Consider the following 25,222-nt stretch of genomic DNA (forward strand, 5'->3'; position numbering starts at 1 on the left):
TGTAATTTTTATATGATGTGGAAAATTGATTTTTGAGGAGCATCAGTGAATGAATGGCTGCCTGACGGATCTGCCCAAGAGGCACTTCAGAAATATAAGTAATGCAGGACCACTAATGAACCCTGTTGCTTGAGTGAAGATTTATTAAAAGCTGAAAAGAGGGGATGTAGTGATGTAGCGTCTTAATAAGCATTTCCCGTCTCTAGCAGACACAGGCTCACATTTTCAAATCACTAGCCGTGGTTGCTTTGTTTACACCCTTTCAACAATCTGTGACTTTACTAACAGATACTCAGTCCATTCAGATCTGCACTTGGTGGGAGGCTAATTATGAGTATTGTACTTGAGGGTTTTCACAAAACTTATCATGGCATTACCCCAAATAGATTTGGGTTGTCCCTCACCAGCAGGTCAATCACATGTTATTTGATCATTTTATGAAAGATTGAATTTTTGAATATATTCAGATTTTTTAATATTGTACTGTCTTTTCAATTTTGAATTTGGCAGTAGCGCTCCAACATGGCACTTTGATGTCATCAGCATAGACTTGTACAATGAATTCCACTTTAACATCTGTCAAAACAGTGCTCTCTCAGTATTATTTTCATAGTGTAGACAGGACACCTTAGAATACATAAAGTCCTGGGGAATGAGGATATAACAAATTCAAATTCAAATGCATTTGTATAGCACCGTCTCATACAAAAGGAGCCCAAAGTGCTTTACATAAAACTAGAATAAGGCAGTGAAAAACACAGCAAAAATCTAAGATCAGCAGGCAAATTGCTCAATTCTTTAGGTGCACTAGACTCGGGGAGTGTGCTCTGTAGGCATATGGAGGAGATTTCCACCTGAGAGATCAGCTATTGGCAGCATGTCTGATGTGTACCGAGGAGGAGGCGCTGTGTAGACCTAGAGGAGAATTTTAAACTGCACTCTGACAACAACAGGCAGCCAGTGCAGGCTCTGGAGAACTGGCATTAATGTGGTCTGATGTTTTTGTGACATCAAGGAACTGATTGAATTAATATCAAACAAGTTGTTTCCAAACAATTCTGAGTCAAGGAATAAATCAGATATGATAGTGATAGTTCATTTTAGATCATGCTGCTCATTATTATTTTAATGTGTAATTAGTTCCGCGTGTCTGACCACTAATGAACAATTCCAAATTAACTCTGTCACATTGATGTCAGACTATTGTAAGGTGTTATTATGCATAATTATTGTTATTATGTATATTGTACCGTGATTGGCTGGTTGGGTTAATGTCCACTTACCTCTTCTTCTCTGCATTTCAACCTTGTTATTTTGATGAAAAGGTAATAATGACATCCAAATCTCTTGAATCTCTGTTTAACCTTATTTGTCCAAATACACAATTTTATATTTAGATATTAGATTGAATAGCTTTTAAAATGTGGGTCTCTCTTACATTTTCCAGGCTGATTATTTTGTGTGTGAATACGCAAAATATTTGAATGCACTTGCAAATTTAAATTCTCATTCTTAAATTCTTCTTAAATTCTTATGAAGCAGTAGCCTACATGGTTTCCGTACGAATAGGTCTTCCTCATGAATAATCAGCTGCCCTGAAAACACCTTCTCCTGTAGCAAATCAGAATCTTTTTATTTATTTATTTATTTATTTATTTGCAGTGTGATCTCAGTATCCCAGGGAGTGAATGAGCCACCAGGAGAGAGGATGTTGGATCACGGTGACGCGCACTGAGGAACCGCTGCCTCTTTAACAGGACTGTCATGAGGATGGATGGAGTTTTTTGCGTAACGGCGAAGCGATGGGTTTCCCTGCTCTTTATCACCCTTTTGAATTCCAGCGGAGGGACATAACATTTGAGGAGTTGTTTGCGGGATTCTCACATTCACAGGTTGCAGGCTTGCTGTCAGCAACAGGGAGGTTTCACGTCCCTGGAGATGGAGGCGGCGGTTTGTAAACTTTATGGCAACCTGATAACCATTTAAACAGCTCCCTCGCTGGATTTCGCTCTCATTCATTTTCTCCATTGTCGAGGTAGATAAACCGCTCTGAGATGTCCGACTTCCACAACCGGAGCCAAACCAGCGCACGTCGCAGTGACTACGTGTGGCAGTATGAATATTACGACGACGAGGAGCCCGTGTCTTTTGAGGGACTCAAAGCGCACAGATGTAAGCTGAACGCAACACGTCTGTGACAGCCAACCATTGCTTTTACTGCCTTTGACTTTGTGCAGCGTGTGTGTGTGTGTGTGTGTGTGTGTGTGTGTGTGTGTGCCTCTCGGTGCACGCAGGTCTACAGTATTTGTGCATGAAAACAAAATTTGTCAGCAAACAAGGTGACTCATCTTTAATTCATTAATAATGATTCATTATTTGCATTGTTTGTGTTGCTTCAGCAGCAGTGGAGGCCATACCTGCTTCTCAGCAAACAAACGATCTGGCAGCAATATTTCACGCACCACCTGTGCTGGCGTTTTATCCTCCACGTGGAATGACCAAGCCACTTAATGACACAAAACACAAATTGGTGATCAGCAAACATGATGGACAAGTAGGCAGCTGCTATCCCCTAATTGGGTTTTACAAATACTAAATGCTCATTTTATCTAAGTAAAAGAGGATTTTGCCCTTACAGGAAGGGCCCCTGAGATTAATTAGAATCACAAGCACAGCAGGGGTGGGGTCAGAAAGATGACTTCAGTCAATAAAACAATGTGCTGTACATGATATTCATAAGATTCTTTCTCTTCTGACATTTCAGACTCCATCGTCATTGGGTTCTGGGTCGGACTCGCTGTGTTTGTCATCTTCATGTTCTTTGTCCTCACGCTGCTCACAAAGACAGGAGCACCACATCAAGAGTGAGTATCAAGAGGGAGTTGCTCTAATGTGTGGCTTTTACAGCAGGCCCTGCGAGGACCAAAGCTTCAGAGGAGAGCTCACGCATCATTTCAGAGACAGGGCAGCTTTCACATCTGAAGGTGAACTCAGAGAGATGCAGGGCTGTAATGAGTTCCACTGGTGCTTTTTTAAATTTTTTTATTTATTTATTTATTTTTTTTTGCAGTGGTTGTTGTCATGCGCATGACGTTATTGTGCTTTTGTGAAAGGCTGATATTTGTCCTGGAGGTGACAAGGTCAGATTGAGAACACCACTGAGGTTAAGCCAAGATGAAATAAGGAAGTTATTGGCTGGCAGTATGTCATCACCCCCCCCCCCCCCCCCCCTCCCCATTCTTTTTCAGAAAAAAAAATGTGCTGGAATGATTTTTAGCATTAATATCCAGACGCAGATGTCTTTAGTAATTTTAATGGTTTGCCTACAGCCATATTCAGGATAAAATTGGCAATAAAAGCCCTTCATATTTTCAAAGCTTTCTCCTTCTGCAGTCTCACTCTGGACCTTTGTTTCTTTCCTAACAGAAATCCAGACTGTGCTGAAAAGCGTCATCGACCAGGGAGCTGTCTGGTAGACACTGATGGTCCCCAGGAGGAAAACGACAAAGCCTTCTCTCGTCCATTGCTAGCGGAGTCCCGCTCATATTTTCATTTCTATATCAACGAGGAGGATAAGAGTGAGGGGAAGCAAAAACCAGAAGAGAAAAGAGTCGGAAAGCAGTCTGGGGCCGGAGCCCAGGAGGGGACCTGCAAGGGGCCCAGAGGCATCAGCTCCTCTGGGATGGATGATATGGTAGAGAACATTGAGGAAGCTGGGGGCCACCGGCCACTCAAGGAACTAATAGAGGAGAGTAAGACAGACAGAGAATGTGCCTTCCTGTCTCACTTCAACATCCCGAACTTTGTGAACTTGGAGCACAGTTCACCACTGGGAGAGGATGACCTGCCGTATGAAGCATCCGTCGTACTGGAGCACCAGTCTCATTCTCAGGATGCTCACTGTGACATCCATTAAGGCTGTTTCTACAAAGAGATGACAGGCATGGACACAATGGCATTGTTATGTTCTGTTATTAACTGTACTTTCATGGGGCTATTTTTGGCCTGGCAGAGGGAAACATACTCGCCCGCCACACATCTACCTTTATTCCTTTGAAGCTTCTCTGCGTGGAGTATTTTTAAGGCTTTTGAAAAGATCAGCAAGGAAGAGGGTACGCAGGATGGCCAACGATTCCATATTAAGTAAACATATTAACTCACAGTTACGAAATGACATTTCAACCCAAAGGTAAAATTGCCTCGCAAATAGTACCTTTACTTTCAAGTCCTCTGCTCCTCTGACTTGAATGTGAGTGTTCTGTACGTGGACAAGATGACTTTCCACACAGGGGCAGATAGAAAGTCACCAGGCAGCGATGCTTTGTAGAATTCATTCAGCTATTATTCCTGTCTCATTTTCTTCTGCGCACAGTGGACAGTGGATCTTATCTCTCCACATGAATGCCAGTGGGTCTGCCAACAAGATTAAAAGCAAAGAATTTAATCATTTTTACTCTAAAATGAAATGCCTTCTATTAGAAAAGATGGAGTGTACTTTTACTGTGTATTTAGTCATATGTAGTAGCAAAAAATTAAATATATCATTGTTCTTTTACAGGGTAGGTAACATGGGAACTTGGATGATAATGTGATATAATACTTTTGTAGCCAGAATTCTGTTTAAATGCTGAACGTTGATGGCCCTAATAAAGAAGCCTATTTGGTTGTGGAAATCAACTCAGCATTGATGTGGTGTAGCATTTGTTAACATTATACACTGGCTAATTGAATTTAAAGCTGTGTCAGAGGTAATAACAATAAACAACTTAAAGCTGTACTGATCATTATTTTTTTAATATCTAAATATGTGTGATGTGAAAGCCACCCGACTCTGCTGCCCCAGACTCTGCATTTTAGTCTCTTTTAGTGTCTATTTTTTTTTTTTGATTTTATAGCCCACAATTTAACTGCTTTGGTCAACAACGCCAAGCAGCATTCAGACAATTTTAGTGTCTAGCTGCTAAACACAGTGAAACATTTAGCATTATATAGCCAAATACTTCCCTCCATTTTTGGTGGAGACCAAAACAGAAATGAAAGGAGACTGGATGTACAAACTGCTCCAAATTAATGCTAATGTTATAATGTTATGCAATGTCATATCAGCTCCCTACAGTGAACGTTTTTCAATGTTGTGTTCACAGCTTGTTGTGCTGCTGACACGTAGCCAAAAGGTGAGTGAATGCAGGTTTAAGAGGTAACATTTTCTCATATTTTCTTTCAAAATGATGACAATAAAGTAGAATATTTGTGCTGATCTAAATAGAGTGAAAACATCAAATTACAATTTTTACTTTAACTGTGGTGAAAATGTGTTTGTGTTGTCTTCGGTGTTGCACTTGTTGAGGAGCACTGCACTTCTCGTCTGTGTCTTTACTCATGCAGAAATCTTTCTTTCTACCCAGTCAGAGCAAATTAAATGTGCTTGAAGCAACATCGGGTGACGATTATGTAAAAGAACACTACAAGCTGTGATTGTCACATATCAGCAAATGCACAAGCTACGTATATTTGGCTGACGGGCGGATGTGCTGGGAATGCCAGAGAGTCTATCAACAATAATGCAACACTGACTCCACCAAATCGGTGTTTTAGATTTTTGACAAACAGTCCATTAATTTTCTTCCCGAGGTGCCAGGGAAAATAAATGTTCAAACATTCATTCTTCTCTCCTCTGCTGATGTAGCTCATGTTTGCTGAAAGGCAGACAACTGGGACCAGGCAGAACAAATGGGATTAGTTTGTTGCCCAGAAAGGTTTGTAGGAAAGGCTTCTGCAATTTGGTCAGTGTTTTTTTTTTGTTTTGTTTTTTTTTCTGTACAAAGCTCACCAACAGGGAAATGTTATTCTTTAATTATTTTAACATATTATCACATTCTTACATAAGAAGCAAGTAATTATTTTCTGACCAATAAAATATCATGGCAGCTGTCATGGGAAATAGGGCTAGAAATTGGATATCAAACACACATTTATTAAATAAGCCGTGCCAAATTTTCAGTCTTTCTCTGCTTTTTCTTTCTTTCCACTTATAATACAGCATTTATGTCTTCGTCACAGGGCCGAGGACAGTGGATACAGTTGTTAAACCATCAAACTGTCACTTTACCAGCACAGTTGAGTGAACATTCAGAAGTGTTGCTCAGAACCTCTTGTGGCACCAGTGAAAATGCTCCTGAGAGTTTAGGGCTCAGTTCAGGAGTTAGCTCTGAATTAGGGGCAGCAGACTTCAGACACTCAAGAGCTGTGTAGGAAACAGGCTAAAGTCTGAGGTTGTGTGTGCCTGCAGGATTGTTGCTTCTGGTGGGTGAGTTACCCTCAAACAAGCTGAGAGATATGTGTGGCCTGCGAGAAGCAGGTTTTCTCCCAGGTCACACGTGAAATTTATCATTCCCTCATTTCTGAGTGGCAGAACTTCAAAATAAGATTATTATTTACACATCATTGGAGACGGTTGCTGTGGTGATGTTGCACTACATGGTTTGGCGATGAGGGAGAGAGCAGCAGTGAACCGTGTTCTTATTTATCTTCTGATTGAGAGGGTGATTGAGGGCGTGAATGTACTTCTCCATCTGTCAAACTCCAAATGTATGAAAACATGCGGGTAATTTACTTTTCTAGACCCATATAACTGATTCACAACCAGTGAATTTAACTCCTGATGTGCTTTTATAGTACATGCAAGGAGGACTTGCTGTCAGCTCCAGTCTCCACAGGCCTCAGCAGTTTGGTTTTCAACAATCTTTACCAACTCTACTCTTGACCGTGGAGACTGGCCTCCAAGGGTGCAGTTATCATCAACAACCAGTGGGTGGGGCGATGGAGTTGCATCAATTCCACGCAGGGAGTCTGCCATTTGCTGTTTCCTAAATACCCCAAGGCGGTCACTCTAGGCACTGCGGGTGACATTTGGTGAGTTGCAATGACGCTTCAACAAATGAGAAGCAAATGAGCAACTGAGAGAGAGGGAGGCAGGCACGGATACAGGAAAAACATTGGCTTTTTGTTGACGCAGAAAATTCCTAGGGATTGGGTGGGCATTAAAAAGAAATGCCAGTCAAATATGTAATGACATGGCTGGTTGCAAGAAAACAAGACAAACAACATATTTTATGGCCTTCATGCACATGCTGCCATGATACAGGCAAGCACAACATTATATAATATCTACAAGACAATATTATTCACTCTGAAGAATAAGCACTGAAGAAGAGATGGCTCCATGATTGAATTGACTCAAGAATCACTGAGCTCAGATCCAATAGTTGTTTATTATATCCTCAAATATATGACAATCAAAGGATCAAATTCAAAGTCAAGACATGATTTTTTAGCCTTACATGTTTAAGAGCCAACTATCTTGACCAAGGGTTACCTGAACAAAGATGACTGTTGGTTATGTGTTATCTGAGAATTAGAGCAGATGTACAAGATAAATCGGCACTGCTCATGACGCACTGCACCAAGCCAACTACACAAGGCTCAAAGTCTCTTCGACTCTCTGCAATGCAGCCAAGTGTTTAGTAGCATGTAGGAGAGGGCCACTTGTTTCAAATAAAAAGATTATTGGTCTTAGATTAATTTAAAAAAAAAAAGATTTCTTCTTATTGTTTTGCAACAAAAAAACCTAGCAGGATCCATAAAAACAGCTTTCAAATGTTTTAATATTTCTATTTTAAGACAACCATCCATGTGACTGTGGAGCATATTCTGTATCTTAGCTATTTGTCTTATTACGCTTCCAATGTCATCATTTTCCTTTGGTAAATCCACAGGATCTACATCCTTGTTCAAAGTAGAACCAATGGTCACACTTGATAGTCAGAGCTTTTCCCTGAAGTGTGACGTGCAGCCAGCCTAAATCTTTTATTCTAAATTGGGCAGCTATGCTGTCAGAGCCATACGTCACAGTTACAATCTTATTTGAAAAGTTTACAGAAGAAAATCACCAGATCCTTCACAGTCTTGAGACTAATCTTAAAAATTGTACCTGAATTGTATACAAGAGCCTTCCTTTTGTACAGTAAAGCCTGAAAGTGATTCTTCCTCTAACTTCAAAAGATTGGTAGTCTTGCCCCGGCAGTCTGCCAATTGCCAAACAAGCAAAAATCTGGGTGGGTACAGAGAGTGAGTGACTCCTTCCCTCTCCCTCAGCAGCAACAAAGCAGCTGTTTACACACGCCTCCGGTGGAGCTGCGCACTGCAACAAAAAGAGGCGGCTTGTAGTGAGCAGCTGCCAAGCAAACATGTCTGGAACTGCATGAGTGTGACACAGTGCAGTGCTGAAAATCATTCTCGGAACGTACTGTAAAACTCTTCCTGGCCCTTGAAAAAAAATGCACATCAGTTCTTACAGAAATGAATATTTTAATTGGCCAAATAGAAGTTGTTCAGTTAAGTAGAATGTGTGACTCATCCCCTACTCATTTGTGTTACCAGTGTATAACAAGCTCTTCAGCTAATCCTCGCAATCCAGGCCAATTAGATGAGCCAGCAGAGGTGAAGAGACAGTAAATGGTGCATGTTCTTTTGCTCAGTGTTTGTTAACATGTCTGTATTTTTCCCCCACTGCTTGTTTGATTAGCTCCAAACCAGTAAAACTAGACTTCCACTCCTCTTAGTGATAATTGTGGTAAGTGGCGTAATTTGCATGTGTTGCCTCTAAATATTGGAATAGTTAAGCATACGCCAACATGGCTTATGTTTGCATGTTATCTTTCAAACACATGAAATCCCCTAAAAAAAAAAAAAAAAAAACCCAGAGCAATTTTCTTTCTCTTAAAGTATAACCGATTCGTTGCTGTGGAGAAAACCCTGTCAAATCCTCAGCATGTCAGGTTCCCCAACCTATCAGCGAGAGAAAACACAGGTGAGGTGTGAATTTTTCATAGGGTGTAAAATGAGACAGGTTTCAGTTTCTGTAGCACATAAATAAATCATGGGAAAGAGACAGAGATGGGGGGGGGGGGGGGATGCATTTGCATGTATTTGTGATGCATGTCAGTGGTGTGTTCAGTGTGCACACTGTATGGATGTGGAAATAAAAGGTTTGAGAATAGGCCCAGGCCCTTACTGCTGGTTGTAAAGTTGTGGTCTGAGGTTAGATAATGGTCCTGTTAGTAGGTGGGTGGGGGTCCCCTGCAAAAATAATTCTGATCAATTCCCTAGCATTTCAGTTCCTATGATTTTATTTATTTTAGAACCTAAAATGCCTCAGCAGTAACAGAGTGGAGTCCATGGACTTTAATGTTTGTCTATGTGGCCAAAAGTCATTGTCTGTACCTGTTGTTTCTTTGTTTGTGGCCCTGACACGCAATTGCTCAACAAACCGCCATAGCTGGCTGCTGTGTCACGGTGCTGAGAGCCCCGGGGTGTGTTAGCTACCTGGCCCGGGCAGATTCCACCTGCACCTCATCACCATGGGAAAAAAAAAAATAGCACCTCTAAAGAAACATTCACAATGACGTGGAAGTGGTGCAGGGCTGCAAGAGTTGGCTTTGATGTTTTCCCGTTGTAGAGAGCACTATTACTATTATTAATATTAATCAGGTGCAGACTGGTCTGTCTGAGGAGGGACAGGTTCCCAGAGAGGGGCGGCGGAGCGCTGAGAGGCTTCATTCTTCCAAAGGGCTTTTTTTTTGTTTTTTGCAGCGTTTGACTTATTCCCGAGACAGCTGAAAAGACAGGAGGGACACAGTGATCATGGTAAGATCTGTGTGTGTGTGTGGTGATGTGCTTGTACAGAAATGAACTCGGGGCTTGTGGGTTAATAGAAGACTGCACTGTCTGGATAACACTGCAAAGCCTCGGCTCCCGCTTTGTTTTGGCTTTACAGTGCAGAAACTTGTTAGAAACAGCTCAGGGGGACATGAGCTGTGAGGAGATTCTTCAAATTAGACCAACGAGCAAAAAAAAAACAAACTGATCCCTATGACTGTTTTTATTTTCTGCGTAAACACTTCAGGCTATACAAAGGTAAAGCAGGCGTTGTGAAAACACTAATAGCCTGTAATAATGCAGGCTAAACATGGCCGTTAAATGTCTACTAAATGAATATATGAAACAAGAATGGGTAGCGACGTCACCTTTTAACAGCATTAATTACCAGGGCGACTCCCCCACCTACGGGCAGGGTGGACTGCGTGTCAAACTGGAAGATGGGGAAAAAAAATAATAAAAAAAAAATTTAAAAAAATATTTGAAGTCGAATCGATGACTGTTTACCAGACAGAAGCGGTGAAAGGGTTAAGGGTCGACTCCTCAGCATGGAAAGACTGACTTGAGCTGCCCGCCAAATGAAACAAGGCCGAGCAGAGTCTGGAAAACCGAAAAAGCTGAATTCAACGGGCTCTGCAGCCCACACAGTCAATGCGTCATTTCCCCTGGAAAACTTTGTTTGGACACGGCCTCCTGCCGCCTTCAATTGTTCAAATGAATGTCGGAATTTTGAGGACACACATCATCAACCGGGTCGAGTTGATTCAGCAAATACAGGGCGGCTTGCTTAACCAGAGTCCTTGCATCTAATTTCAAACTAAAATCTCCACACCTGTTTAAACAGTCTATTTGATGCCTAATATGCACAATAGGTCTGTTTTCAGCCTTATGAAGAAAACTCAGCAACAAAAACAACAGCAAGTGTCGATCCCCGTGTCCTGATGTCTAGCAAGTGCCTGACATATCTGACAGCCAAGTGATACTTTGATACTTATGCCTAGCTGTGATGTGCTTGAATGTCCCATTACTGTTTCATAATCCTGTTTCAGTGTTCTGTATATTCATGTGATTGAATTTATTCGTTAAATGGAATGGGTATATGTCAAAGCCTCCACTTGCTTTTTATTCTCCTGCTGCAGCACAGTAAAGCTCTGTCTGTGCTAATTAACAATAACACTCTAAAGGGGATTCACATATACAAACATAATTACACCAAACACTATTTTTGTTTTGACTTATGTGAGCTGTTGTGCAGTAACTCATAGAGACTTAAAGTTTCATCAGTTGGAGATAGACAGATAGATAGATAGATAGATAGATAGATAGATAGATAGATAGATAGATAGATAGATAGATAGAATTAAAGGCTAAATTCTTTACAAAAACTAAATAAAACAAGTAGAAACAAATATATCAATATAGTTATATATATATATATGTCTATGACTATGTTTAGTCTGTTATTATTGATTTATTATTTTATTTTATTTTATTTTTATTATTATTATGCTAGCCTATAATAAACACAAAGTCCAGATGAGCAGTCTGTCCTTTGCAAACTGCTGACACAGATGTGAATCATCAAAGAGATGAGTCAGGGTACTAAACACTGAAAGTGTTTAACCAGCAGGCCGTGGAGGGGATGCCAGATATTCTCCATACATGTTGCAGCAGCTCTCATTAATATTATTATGTTTTGTAGCTCACTTTATGATATGTGCCAAACATCTCCATTGTAGTCCAGTTCTTCCTACCAATCTGCTGAAATGACAGATATGACAGAAGGCTTACTCAACAGAAGATGTAATCCCCACTAGATGTAGCTTAAGGTGTTAAGTGTTGAAAAAAATACGCTCACAGTCACTGCTGGTACAATTAAACCCATCTTTACCTAAATCTTAGAGGTTAGCCATAATGTAATATCAGCACACGACACAGCGGTTAGGTGGCTGACGTGGGAAAACCACTTGTTGACTATCAACAAACTGTTGTGCCATGGTGGCACTACTGTTAGAGGTTTACGAGGAGCACTTGAAGGCATCATTTTACCACCGCGATGCGTGCTGGAGGGGCAGAACTTGAAGTGCACGCATATCTCCACAGTCTGCCGCACTCATGCAGTTGTTGATGCTTCATTTGAAGCAAGGCGGAGTAGAGGCAACATGTCCATGTGTTAGACATGTATCTTAGTGCAGATCTTAATCTGTGCAAACTGACAGCGGTCTATGTGTTGTTGTTGGAGAGGCTCGAAAAGTTTTCTTCTATGTCTAATTGAGGGTGAGTTGATTCTCTTTTTTTTTAATTTTTTTTTATTATAGCCAAAAGTGTTGCTCTCAAGTACAGATTTATGGATGGATCTATCACTTTGCTAAGGCAGAATATCCTTTGTGGTGAACTCCTGCTCTTTCACACTGCTATTGTTTATCCTGGTGGAATGATTTTTGTTTTTGTTCTATGCTCTGTAGGAGTTTTTGTTCTAAACCAAAATCATGTTCACAACCTACATAAAGAGTCTGAATGATATGGTATTTTCTACGGTAAGCTTACAGGTTATCAGCACTCCTGCATGTCTTTGCTATGCTGAGAGATGCATGGCCATACTAAAAATATGTCTATGAACAACCAACCCCTACTTATGTTTACTTTGGATGCTAAGCCTGCACTCCCTTCCTTTGTTCATGGACTATTTATCATATTTGCACTACCATGAGTAAGTAGCCTACTGTCAGTTTAGTGACAGTTTGCGCATATTCATATTGAAACATGCATGTCTGCTGACTGCAACTGCACGTGTAAGCAGACATTTATGAGTTATTTCTCTGCTTTGCTTTAGTCTGAGAGCCCAGAGGAGCAGCCAAGCACTGGGGTCTTGGGTCGAATTGGGAGCTGGTTCTCTCCATGGACAGGAAAGGGTCCAAAGAGTCCCGCTGAAAATGCCTCTCCAACTAGTGATCAGGCTCTTAACTCGGGGGGAGATGAGGAGAGTGGGGAGTCAGTGAGACCCCAGCAAGGAGAACAACAGTGGCAGGAGGAGAAGGAGCACAGCTCCAATCCCAATCCACTGGGTCTATCCAGAGACAGTTTCCTCTGTGAAGAGAAGGACGCCACGCAGTCTACCCGCAGACACGGCTCCGTTGGGAGCAGCACTGAGACAGGAGAAGGAGGTCCAAAAAAGGAGGAGTTTGTGGAGTTTAGGAAGAAGAGAACTGGGCAGGGCAAAGAGAGGGAGGAGAGCAGCAACGGTACTTCAACGAGCGGGATTCCTGCAAAGAATGCCAGTCATCTGACACATCTCTCTTCCTCCTCTAAACAGGGAGTGGCATGGGACTCTGACCAGGACCACGCCCAGCCTCAGGCCATAAGACAAGCACATGCTCAGGCAGGCAAGAGGCTCCATGTGTACCTGGAGGAGACCAGCGTGATTCAAAGCGGCCAAGACGCTTGTGCTTCACAAGAAATTGTCCGCACCAAAGTCACGGAAAGCCTACAGGTCCTCTCAAAACCAAAGAGCTCAAGTTCAAAAAGGGCAGAGAACAAAAGGACAAATGTTAGGCCTGCCATTGGGGCACAGAGTTATTACAGTGCTCTAGTGGGAGTGTCACTGAAATCACACAAAGACTCACAGTTAGAGAGTGAACCTGATAGAGAACAAACAAAGGCAGACAGCATGGGGCGTAAAAATGCAGCCAGAAGGAAATTACGGAAAAACTCTGAGGGCGATGGAGGGAACAGCCCCCAGGAAAAAATGTCTCCCAGTGCTCAACCTGACCCAGAGGGATTCCCTTCATCAGATAACCCAGTGACCAGTCCTCAGGGCAAAAGTCCAAAGGCTCACATGGGAGAGTCATCTGTAAACTCCTCCTCCACGCACCACCCCACCTCTCAGACCTCACCTGAAGGAGGGGAAAGTCAGACTTCCTGCCCTGATACCATCAAGCAGTTGGACAACTTCCAGGATTCAAACTCAGACACTCTGGTATGTGTGGTTGATGGAGGTGCAGACATGGAGGACGATGACAGCCTTTACAAAGTGGAAAGGAAGACAGAGACACCAGAGTCCAAACGTAGGAGTATGAAGGTTTCTCGGAGTGAGGTGAAGCTTTTTACAAAAAATGTGCCTTTGAAGCCTCCACAAAGTCCAGCGAGCGACAACCAGGATTATAAACCAGCATTAAAGAATAAGAAAGATGAAGAAAAGGATAAGACCAAAACAGAGACTGATGCAAGGTAAGTTAAAGTGAATGAGTAAACTTGCTGTAAAATCCACATTTGTTTGAATAAATGTTTAATTGTACAACTAGTGGATCTCCAACTTTAACCTACGTGTCGAGCCTTTGTCTCAGATGACATGGCTGTTAATACAAGAATGTGTGTTAACTGCTCTGGGTGGAATATCACAGGTGTATCCACAATTAAACAGTAATGTGAGTCACAATGCAAAGTACAGCCCTATGCCTCAAGATTAGCACTGTAAAGTACAGGTCAGATTAGAATATAGGTCAGATTAAATTTGACAAATCACCTTAAGATGAGACCAACATTTGTCTCTGGCAAACAACATGGTGCATACTGAGGCAGTTGTACATGTACAATACATGAGTCAGAATCAACTCGAAATGTCTAAAATTTTACAAAATATGAAAAAAAGAAAGGTTGAATTCAGATTTTACCTCTCATTGTACACAGACTACATGACGCAAAGAAAACTGATGAGGAGCCGAAACCAGTTGTTGGCCGGATTGCAGATAAAATCAACATCTTTGAGCAGCAGCAGGCGGCAAGGGGCCTCAAGCAGACCTTCCGAACCCCGAGAAGTGCTGATGTCTCTCCGGTCAGGAAAGCCACTGAGAGGCTGAAAGCAGATTTTGAGTTGTCAGACCAGAGGTCAAGATCAGCTGAACGTTACAACGCAGCCAGGTCCAGCTCTGCGTCACCTGCCAGAGAGAAACCAATGACGATCAAGGAGCGAATGAGGAACTTTACGCAGGCATCTAAGTCAGAGGCTAAACCAGCACTACCTCAAAAGCCAGCCATGACTGGAATGTCTCAAAAGACCACATCATCTGTGGCGGTTGCCGCATCAGAGTTGCCAGAACTGGACAGTCAGGGTAAACTGGATACTAAAGAGCAGATAAAGACAACAGCAATGTCAGAGATAACACAAAAACCAGAGGGACAAGATACCACTACTATTGGGGTTAAGATTTCTGTTCAACAAGAACAACCAACAGACTCCAAAACAACAGACACGGTGGTCTCAAAAACAACAGATCAGGGTACGAAACCTAATAGTGTTGAATCAGATGTCCCAACTAAAGGAACAGGTGATTCTTCAGAAATGACCAGTAACATTAGTTCACAGGCCAAAGGCCCCAGCAGAGCAGGCTCCCGCTCTAAAAGAAAGAAAAGTAAAGAGCCTACGAGTCCCATGAGCCCAAACAGGGAAAATAAACCTGAGGTCACTGCTATAAAACAAGAGCAGGTGGATGATACAGTGGAGACTGTCTCTGCCTCCAAACAGATCACTGACAAAGTCTTATCATCATCTGATAAAGCCCAAGAAAATACAGCAGAGAAACAGTCACTGTGTGATACCAAACAGAAAACTTTTAAAAAGGAACTGGAAGTATCAGAAAAAGAGAAGCAGCAGACAGATTCTTCATTTAAAACGGAAAACAGTGACAAGCCAGTCAACAGACAGAAGGGACTGCCTGAACCCTCTGTCATCAAAGATGAACCTGATACTGCGGCTTCTAATCAGGGAACAAAGACACCTATTGACAAGGATACCGTTATTTCACCCCAAAAAGAGGAAAAGGCAGAGGGACCCAGCCTTGTGTTCACACAGGAGAGAGAAAAGGCCTCCAAGGACAGCAGAGAAACTTCAGCCTCCTCCCCCTCACCTGCTGTAAATAGGCCTATTGAGAAGACTTCTTCAGTGGAGCAGAAGTCACCTGTTGAACATCCCAAAGTAGATAAAGAATCGTCTGTGCAGCCTGAATCAAAAAATAAAGGTAAAGTGGCGCAGCCCAGTAAAAAAGACAAAGGGCAAAAATCACAAGGCCAAAACAAAGACACAGAACCATTAAACCTGGCTGAGAGTAAGGACATAGAGAAACAAGAAAAGGCAGGGAGGGAAAAAACAAATCAAACTGTGGGGAAAGACAAAGAAAAACCACAGCAACTGCTCGGTTCAGATAAAAATACCACAAGTGGCAAGGTTTCAAACAGCGGACAAGGTATCTCAGGGACAGAGGGAAGTGCTGCAAAGGAAAACGATGAAAGGAAAAATGCAAAGAGAAAAGAGCAGCCACAGCCCATTAAAGACATAAGAAAACAGGAAGTTAATCCACCAAAACCAGCCTCTCAGTCATCAGAAAAGACCAGCGCACCAACAGAGGACCTCCCTCCTCAAGCACAGCATGTCAGTCAGAGGGCGACTACACATCCAGAAAAAGCTGCAATTTGCTCTGTCACTCAGACTCAGACTAATGAGGCTGTGAGTCGGGCCGAGAGTGATAAAGGACCCTCAAAGGGAGAGACGGCAACAAATGTGCCTCTACAGAAGTCTACAGAAAGCTCTGGAACAGAGGCAGAGCCAGTGGTGACTGCAGCAGAGCCACAGGCTAATTCTGTATCAGTGGAAAAAGCGGAGAATTCACCCGATGACTCACATACACATGGAGCTAATGATGCTGAATTCTCCAGCCCAAAGCCTATTACCAAAGCAACTACAGCAACTACAGCAGTCACTGAGAAAGTGACTGTAAAAGCTGCTAATGACACTCAAGCGCTGAAAACTGCAAAGACTGAAAGTATTGCAGAGAAGCAATCGTCTGTTAAAGATTCTTCTCTTATTGCAGTCTCTAAAACTGCAAGCAGCCAGGGAGAAGGGCAGGATGGTGGGAAAAAAAGTTTAACTGTCAAAACATTGCCCGAAGAAGACAAACTCTCAGGAGACAGGTCCTGTGAGCAGGCTCCTAGCCCTTCACTCAAGGGTGCAGAAGAAATAGCAAAGAGTCCCTCTAACAGTGATGCTTCTAAACCCACAGTTAACGTGGCAGCGAAGACAGCTGAGAAAACACAAAGTCCACAAGTGAATCAACCCCCACCCGTTGCCAATAGTGACATCTCCCCACATCCACAACTCCTCACAGTCAAAAAGGAACTGGTCAATAACAAGCCAAGTCCAACTCCAAAAGCACCCACTTCCCCAGAGGCTAATAAGCTGAGCCTTGACTCAATCCAGCGTTCACCCAAGAAGAAGCTCCATTTGCCACGGGGACTAAGCAAAGATGATTCTGCAAGACAGCAAGACGCCCCCTCCAGCTGGCTGGATGTGGACTTTCCTAAACGGAAACTTAAAGTCCCACAGCCCAAACTAAGCTCTTCTGGGAGTGAGAGCAATCTCCTGGATACTTCTGGTGAGCTAGATGATGATGATTTCATTGAGAAAATTAAGAAGCTTTGTGCCCCCTTCTCCCTCCCACCACGTAAACACAACCACCTTCGGCCGCCTCAGCCCCCCTTTGCCATGCCGGCTATCAGGGAGGACCGCTTTGAGAAGACGTTTGATCCCGAGGAGTTTAAGTTTGGCTTGAGGAAGAAGAATCAGTTCACCTTAGACACACCCCCAAGTCTCTTAGCCAAACTGCAGAACTCAGAGACTAAAACTGGCCTGAAGCCTGCCAGGGCTAGTTTGGCCGATAGGAGCATGCTGCTCAGTAGCCTTGACACCGAATCTCGGCTCAGGGATAAAACCCCAGTCAAAGATGAGGTGGATGCCAAGGAGGAGAAAGATGATAAGATCAAGGTGAAGTCTCGCTTGGAGGGGAGCTGTGTCCTCAGCAGCCTCACTTCCTCCAGCATCAGAGGGAAGAGGAATGGCATTCAAACACAGGAAGAAGGCACCACCCCTGAGGACAGTTCATCTTGCAAAACCCCCAGACTAAGCCCTCCACCTTTATCCCAGCCACACCCACCATGCCCAACCACCACAGCGCCAATGAACAACACACGGGCAAAGCAGAGCTCTGCACTGAGTGACACAAAGGAAGCACAGGCTGCAGAGGCTGTGGTCAGTGACTCAGGCCCTCCACTTCCTTCCTTTAACGACATCAAGCTGCCGGACTATTTGGAGAAGTACCTCCCCCGAGAACCAGCAAAACCAGTGCAGAGCACACAAGCACAGGAGCAAATCAGTAACAAGGTTAGTTTGTCTGTTATGTTATTTTCACTAACTAAGAAATGTAGTTGTACATATAATTGTCCTCATAACACCAACGTCTCACAATCAAGTTGAAGTAAAGTAAAGTAGAGTGAATTACTTGTCTAACGAAAGAGAAAATACTCCTAGTACTCTGTGTTACCATGTTTCTAAATCACAGGTCATCACTGCGCGTTTTATGGGTAGAGAATCACAATGAACGACTCTTGTACTTAGCTGATGGTTTTATTTTTAGCAGATTATTGGAAAAATGACAACTCCAGTTCCTGGAGGTGAAGCCGACCTGGCTGTAAAACCAAGTCTGCTGCTTCCTGATGCTGGGCCTCCATGTTTTCCTGCGATTCCTCCATCCACACAGCCTACACTCCCTGAGCAGCCACAGGGGACACTTCGCAAGGATGTAAGAGGAAGTAACCTTTTTGCATTTTTCCTTAAATAATTACTTAAATCATGGATTATCAGAATTGTTACTGACTTTCTAAGTGCTGCAGGTTTTTCAGTTTAGTTTTGATGAAATTTGTAGCTGTCAATTCGCAAGATGGCTATTGTGCAGGCATGTTTTATTAAGAACTACTGCTTGAATGTAAATGTAAAGCAGCGTAGCCTCCGTGGACCCACTACCTCCCCAGAAGTTAACTGAAAGGTCAGGGCATTCGACTGGCACTGAGCTGCTGCACAGATTAACTTCATCAGTATTTTACAGATGTTTGCCGTATACTGTAAGTCTTTGCCGCAATAATAAATCTGTGTTTTTGCATTCCAGATAAGAATTGCCAAAGGAGTTCACAAGCGCCCTGGAAAGGTACAGTAGGCACAGCTTTACCCACTTAGAACTGAAACAAGATGGAGACAGGAATCTGAACAGACAGCTCTCTGTTCTGTGAAAACATCTGCTTTTCATATGGTGTTCTTGGGGGTAAACAAAGTATTTAAAAAAACATTGTAGTGCAGATTCTCAGCTGGACGTGATTACAATCACAGAATACAGTGCTGCCAGTACAGTGCAAAACTTGTGGTTCTCCATTGTTGTAGAATTATATTAGTAGTTATTGCAGAAAGCAGAGATACTCCCCTCCCACTCGACATTTTCAGTTCCTTTGCCTAGGGATCCAATGTCATGACTGCCATTAAAAAGTCATACACACACACACACACACACACACATACACACACACACACAGTGCATGAAAAGTGTTTTTGATCAGGCTTTTGGAATCAAAGTAAGACAGTGTTATTGAGTACAGAGCCTCCAGAGTGCCCAGTTTTTTGTAGTCCATTAGTCATACATTTAATATTGTGTTGGCTCATGAAGTAAAAATGTTACTTTTATTTTAAAGTGATGCATTACATTAACAGTACAACCTGGTGGTTCAAGTAACCATGTGCTTTTCAGTTTGAAATAATGTTTTTAATGTAGCATAGAAGGGAAAAATGGGAACGTGCTATGCCATTAGGTCCCTCTCAGCCCTCAGTGAATCAGGATTTAATGCGATGGAATACACATATAATGCATTTTACCATTTATTATATCTTTTTGTGGCTAATGTGTTGATTTTTATTTATAACACTAACCCTCATGTCTCCACACAGATGGTGTTGTTTGAGAAAACGGAGTTCAGTGGCCAAGCGTATGAGATTTACAGGGATGTAGCAGATGCTACGTCTCTGCAGCTCTCGCCTCTCATATCTGTGAAGGTTGTTAGAGGATGGTAAGAGGCAGTATTCAGCTTGAACTTTCCAACAGTGAAAAGAAAGTGTATACAGAAGTGTAGTTCAAATTAGTCTCAAGTGGTTTGGGGATCCCAGAGTTGCTTGTAATGGCTGCTGGATGTGTCTCAAGAGTCATATAATGTGATAGCAGCAGTGAGAGTTCTACACTTAACAACTGCAACTGCATACTTTACATTTTCCTTCAAAGATACCTAGGGAGTTTCATGTTTCACTCCCTGGTGCTAAAGTGTTCAAAAACCCTGCAGTCTACATTGAACATCCAAGCTAGTTTCTTGCATACTTTAAATAAAATATGTAGAAAGAATTGCAGAATATCCTTATAATTATGTTTTTTTACTGGGTGTCATTTTTACACTTGAGACGCAATGTTTTAACTAGTGAGCTTTAGCTTTTTGTTATCTTTCAACACAGTCAGCTATCAGGCTGCTGGTCTTAGCTTTATATATGCTGGACAGATATGAGTGTGGTGTAGATCTTCTCATTTATCTTTCAACATGAAAGCAAATAAACATGTTTCCAAAAATGCTAAAGTCTTGCTAACAGACCACATACATTTATCCTGGACCTTCTTTTTTCAACCTATAATCGTACGTTTTTGTTTCCACTACAGCTGGGTGCTCTACGAGAAGCCCGACTTCCAGGGACGCCAGATCGCTTTGGAGGAAGGGGGAATAGAATTGACAAATATGTGGGCAGAGCCTGGTTTGGAGACGGAACCACACAACAGCCCACCAATGGTGATTGGCTCTATTCGACTTGCTGTTTGGGTGAGTGCACTAGTCAAACTTCCACCTCACCTGGCCTTCAATATCTCAATCTCTTCATTATCCTCACCTCCCATGACCTTCTGAAATGCAGCTAACAGGTAATATTGCTTTATTGATATTCAGTCCGTACTCCTCCCGAGCAGAAAAGAAAAAGACTCAGCTACTTAAGCTCTTACTTGGATTTATTGTTAGGAATGATTTAAGGATTGAAATGGGCCACTGCTGATAATTGCTGTGTTTGTTTCCACCTCTCTGTAGGATTACAGCATACCCCATATTGATCTGTTTACTGAACCGGAGGGCCACGGAAGAGTAACGCCTTACCACGATGACACAATAGAGACGGGCTCGTTTGGCATCCCAATGAGCACTGCTTCCATCCAAGTGCACTCTGGGGTGTAAGTACGGCTGTTGAAGCAAAACCAATCTTTCACATCTTTGTGATTGACCCCTTGTAAAGCATGAATGAAAGTAACGTATGGGCTGGCAAAATCAAATCATTAGCAAGACGCATGGTCTACTTATCGTGATTGATCAGAGTGGTAGAAAGGCAGTTACCTGGAGATTAGATTTTATTTGAAATACAATACATTTAGGTGCTAAAGAATGAGGAAGCTGTGTTGTTGCTTTGCAGCAGAGAAACATAAAGTGCAAGTAATGAGACAATCCCAGTTCTCTGCAATGATTTTTGTATTGTTAATGACATCCAGGCCCACCAGAAGAATAGCCCTTGGAAATCTTGCCTGCTGTGCTCAACGTAGAGCTGTCTTTTTAATGGGATGCTCTCAGTGTTTGGCTTTGACAAATAGCTGAGACTTAGTAATCATTACTACGTTCCTCAGTGTTTGGTTTGACTCTCACTCATTTCCCTCCTCAGGAATGTCTGTCCTGCTGTTGCATGTTAGAAAGGAAGGCAAGAGTAGGTGTGGGGGCACTTGCAAAAAGTAGAGAGGTGGAGACTAGATGGAGAGTGAGAAACAGACAAAGGTGTGGAGAGAATTTGGCAAAAGGGAGAATGTTTTTCCACGTGAGAGGTGTAGACATTCAGGACATTTTGTGCCCTGCCCTTGACGAGGTTAATGACAGCAGACCTTTTTCCCACAGCTATTTTTGTCGCTTTGCCTTGGCACCTTTTTCAGAAACCAAACATTGTGGAGATTGTTTAAGCGTTTCTCGGCATCTTGACAAAACCTCCAACTCGCTGCTGTCAGTTGCCAGTTCATCTTTGCTGAGTTACACATAATTCTGCCTCAGCAGCTCCTTCTATGGTGTTTGCTCTGCAAAATGTGGAGCAACTGTTGAGCAGATGTAGCTTTTGGGTTGAACAAATGTACTGTAACCCTGCTCCGCTGAGTTCACTGAGCAAAGTGACTCATTGCCTCCTGTTAGTATGGATCTTTCAGCACCATAAGGTTGGCATCACTTCTTCGTATCACTTCCTCAGCACTGACTGAATGAGCTGGGTTGGGTTTTTTTTCAGCCACAGGCTCACATGTGGTGATTGGTATGAGGCATTGTCTTGCACGAGATAATGGTTTGAAATGCCAGAGGTGGGGGCATAACTCCAACAAAGGCTGCCTACGCTAAAAATGAATTATAAAAGAAAAATGCTTTGAGCTGCCATTCCCGAACCATTATATTGTAAAACAAATACCTTTTGTTCTCAGCTCTGGTTGCATGACTCATGTCTGAGGTAGACAGAAAATACTCAATTAAAAGTCTACATTGACCAAATAATGCTTAATGTACTGAACAGAATCAGCAATCATACTTATCTGCATTGTTAAGGACACAGCAGCTGCTGCTTTCTTGTGGAAAAACAAGCATTAGTGAGTTTGCTCTTTTCATGACAGTGATGTCTTACCACTGTTTCAATAAGTAACAAGTAACAAGCCATGCAAGGACATGACATGACTCACAATGATTTTAAAACCGCCCTGAGGCATAGTTAGTCATAATGTGGAGAGACCTTTTGGCTTAAGACTAAATTAACATTTGATTTGGGTGTATTTCCGTCCTTCAGGTGGCTGGTGTTCAGTGACCCTGGATTCCAGGGCATGATAGCTGTGCTGGAGACAGGAGTGTACCCTTTTCCCGAGACCTGGGGCTTTCCGTCACCCTTCGTGGGATCTCTTAGACCACTTAAAATGGTGCGTGTTTCTGTGCAACATCTGATGATCTGATGACCATGGGGTCGACATTTGTGTCTTGCATGAAATGTGTCAACAACTATCGGGTGGATTGCCGTGATATCTGGTACATTCTTGGCCCCCTCAGAATGAAATGGTCTTAAGTATATTTATGAACTAATGTAAAAAGTCCCTATTAAAAGTATATAACTCTGTAATGCCTGCTTTGTGACGAGCGTCTGCCTGGCGTTCTGTCTGTACAGAGGCAGTCATTGTGGAAATTAGCAGCAATGAATCACCCACAGGGACAGAAGTTCAGATCAGCATGTGTGTTCTTTTCATTTTTCTTTGCTCCCTGTTACTCTTCAACAGAATTGTCACCATTTCCAAGAAAACAGAACAATTAGTATAATTGCTCTTTGCCGTTTTTCACATTGTACATTTAATTAGAGAAACAAAAATCAATTGAATGATGTCTCTGTTCCAGGGTGCTTTCAAAGTGGAGAATCCCAGTGAAGTGAAGGTATATACAGCTCTCTCCGTACAGTTTTATTTTTCTTCACTTGTGTATCATTAAGTTGAATTAATATAAGCAATATAATAAACTAAATGATGGACTGTCATCATTATATTGAGGAAAAATATGTTTTATAAGAGGCCTTCAGTGTGGTTTGTGTTCTCTGGCTCATTTTTCTGTTTCGTTGAGTGTTTATCTTATTTGAAGCCAAAAATAGAGAGATGTCAAGGAATTTCCTGTGTCACCACAGTGCATTCTGGCTGCAGAAATTTTCAGACCGCAGAATGAAAGATAAAGTGTTTGTTGTTTTTTTTTTTTAAACCATCTGCTGTACTCGGATTCAACAATTGTACAAGGTGAAAAGCACTGAAGTGCACAAATGTATAACATAGTGCTCAGAAATGACAGATAAAGAATCCAGGGATGTGTTTTTCACTTCATCATTTGAAGTGGCCCATCATCACAAAATAAAACACCACTCAAACATGATTGATTCAATATAGAAATAAGTGTCATTTTTCTTCCAAAAAAAGATTTAGTTTTATTATCTATGCAACTGATTGACTATCAGTGTCAACACGATTCATTCCATGAATTAAATTAATTAAATTAATTAAGTGTGTTTAAGCAAAAGCAACTGATGTAAATTATGAGTCAGCTTTAATATAAGCTCTGTACTTTGTCTATTATAGGCTGTGGTGTATGAAAAGCCTGGCTTTGAGGGCTCCTGTTTGGAAATCGACAGTGACATCTTCAGCTTTTGTGAGGATGAAGAAGACATTGCCGCAGATGGTGCAAACCTTGTCTCAAACAAACTGAAGGCTGTGGGTTCTTTAAAGATCATTGGAGGACTGTGAGTTTTTACTTTTCAATTGCACCATAGCTCATTCCCTTTGCTTGCACAGGATCAAGTTAGGTGCCAATCTTGGCTTAGAGCAGAGTTTGTTCAGGACTAACTTTGCTGCCAGATGATGATTTAGAGGTTATGTAATGCAGTCACAATTTTTAGATACAGATCCAACCAGCAATATCCCTGCACCTCTCTTGTTCCAGCTGGGTGGGATACAGCCAGCCTGGGTTTGAGGGCCAACAGTTCATCCTGGAGGAAGGAGAGTATCTGGACTGCAGCGAGTGGGGAGGCACAGAGCAGCTCCTGTCACTGCGACCAATACTGTCTGTGAGTACCACACTGCATTAACTCAATGTACACAATTATGTGTGGAATAGTAAATGTGGTGTAATGTTTAATTTATGGTTTGACCACTATGGGATTTTGAAAGTCATAATTTGCACTAAAAAAGGAAAAGCTTCTGTTTTCACACGAAAAAGTTTATTCTCGTTACGGTGTAAAATCAGCTTAAAATCATTCAAAACAATTGAGATAGTGTGTAGGATTAGCAAACAGGGACAAAATGCCTAAAAACCCTTGAGGTTTGCTAAAGTCTTTACTGGTGAATTAATAAGAAACAATGTTAATCGAAAATATAAAGAAAATCTGCAAAGACAGTAAAGTTTTGTAACTGTGGAACAACATGAGCAGTGGGCACTGTTGACTTTTGGATTGTCCATTATTTCATAAACCATACAATATTGTGTTACTTGAAACCTAAAGCAGTGGTTCTCAAACTGAGAGATAACATAGTGATGTATGTGTGGAAAATGTGTATCAGAGGCTAAATGAACCTGATTCATTTTGGAAAGTCAAAGAAACAAGATTTTTGACTAACAGTACAAGGTTAACAAGATTAAGTATAATAAGGTTTATTCAGAAGCCAAATGATATGTATGAGATTAAAGAGGACATGTTATTGCCATTTTTAGATTTAATTTTATTCTCTGTGTCTATTAAAATCGATGTACATGATTCAATGTTCCAGAAAGACATTTTTTTCTCATACTCTACATCTCAAGTGTTCTCTATTCACCCTCTGTCTGAACACTTTGTTAGAGCTCAGGGGTCTTTAAGGCCCCCCTCGCCCTCTCAAGCTGACCAATCAGAGCGCCATTTTTTCTGACACAACACATTGTAAACAAACAGTTGTGGCTGTTACAATGGCGTCAGTTCTGCCTTATCAGTTTGAGCCGGAGTCTGATTTAACAAGAGGATGATAGACCCGATCCATCTCTACAAGCT

General features: G+C 42.0%; 2 protein-coding genes and 1 long non-coding RNA gene across 7 annotated transcripts in view; 2 read left to right on the plus strand and 1 right to left on the minus strand.

Annotated features, from left to right (window-relative positions):
• LOC139612185 (melanocortin-2 receptor accessory protein 2A-like) lies at positions 1–4,777 on the plus strand. Its single transcript, XM_071467485.1, has 3 exons — positions 1–2,172; positions 2,765–2,864; positions 3,427–4,777. Exons 1-3 carry the CDS (start codon positions 2,055–2,057, stop codon positions 3,914–3,916), a joined length of 708 nt encoding a protein of 235 aa, XP_071323586.1. The 5' UTR covers positions 1–2,054; the 3' UTR covers positions 3,917–4,777.
• Positions 3,811–14,528, minus strand: LOC139612186 (uncharacterized). Its single transcript, XR_011686456.1, has 3 exons — positions 14,388–14,528; positions 4,214–4,413; positions 3,811–3,924 (listed from the first exon to the last, which is right to left on the minus strand). It is a non-coding gene; the product is annotated as an uncharacterized lncRNA (long non-coding RNA).
• LOC139612182 (beta/gamma crystallin domain-containing protein 1-like) overlaps positions 9,565–25,222 on the plus strand; it is a 25,113-nt gene continuing 9,455 nt past the window's right edge. The window contains exons 1-13 of one of the 5 annotated variants that reach the window (XM_071467479.1): positions 11,795–11,994; positions 12,183–12,254; positions 12,551–13,944; positions 14,404–17,926; positions 18,180–18,344; positions 18,708–18,746; positions 19,535–19,653; positions 20,286–20,442; positions 20,701–20,840; positions 22,466–22,592; positions 23,059–23,094; positions 23,781–23,941; positions 24,142–24,265. In XM_071467479.1, coding sequence (XP_071323580.1) covers positions 12,207–12,254; positions 12,551–13,944; positions 14,404–17,926; positions 18,180–18,344; positions 18,708–18,746; positions 19,535–19,653; positions 20,286–20,442; positions 20,701–20,840; positions 22,466–22,592; positions 23,059–23,094; positions 23,781–23,941; positions 24,142–24,265 — 6,033 coding nt within the window. In that variant the 5' untranslated portion in view covers positions 11,795–11,994; positions 12,183–12,206. Of the gene's footprint in view, positions 9,706–11,794; positions 11,995–12,182; positions 12,255–12,550; positions 13,945–14,403; positions 17,927–18,179; positions 18,345–18,707; positions 18,747–19,534; positions 19,654–20,285; positions 20,443–20,700; positions 20,841–22,465; positions 22,593–23,058; positions 23,095–23,780; positions 23,942–24,141; positions 24,266–25,222 lie in introns of those variants that run through there. The other 4 variants (XM_071467480.1, XM_071467481.1, XM_071467482.1 and 1 more) reach the window with 4 other exon arrangements.

The sequence above is a fragment of the Trachinotus anak genome, unplaced genomic scaffold (assembly GCF_046630095.1).
Source record: "Trachinotus anak isolate AG129_WGS33_773 ecotype Australia unplaced genomic scaffold, CSIRO_AGI_Tana_v1 ptg000031l, whole genome shotgun sequence".
Taxonomy (NCBI): Eukaryota; Metazoa; Chordata; class Actinopteri; order Carangiformes; family Carangidae; genus Trachinotus; species Trachinotus anak.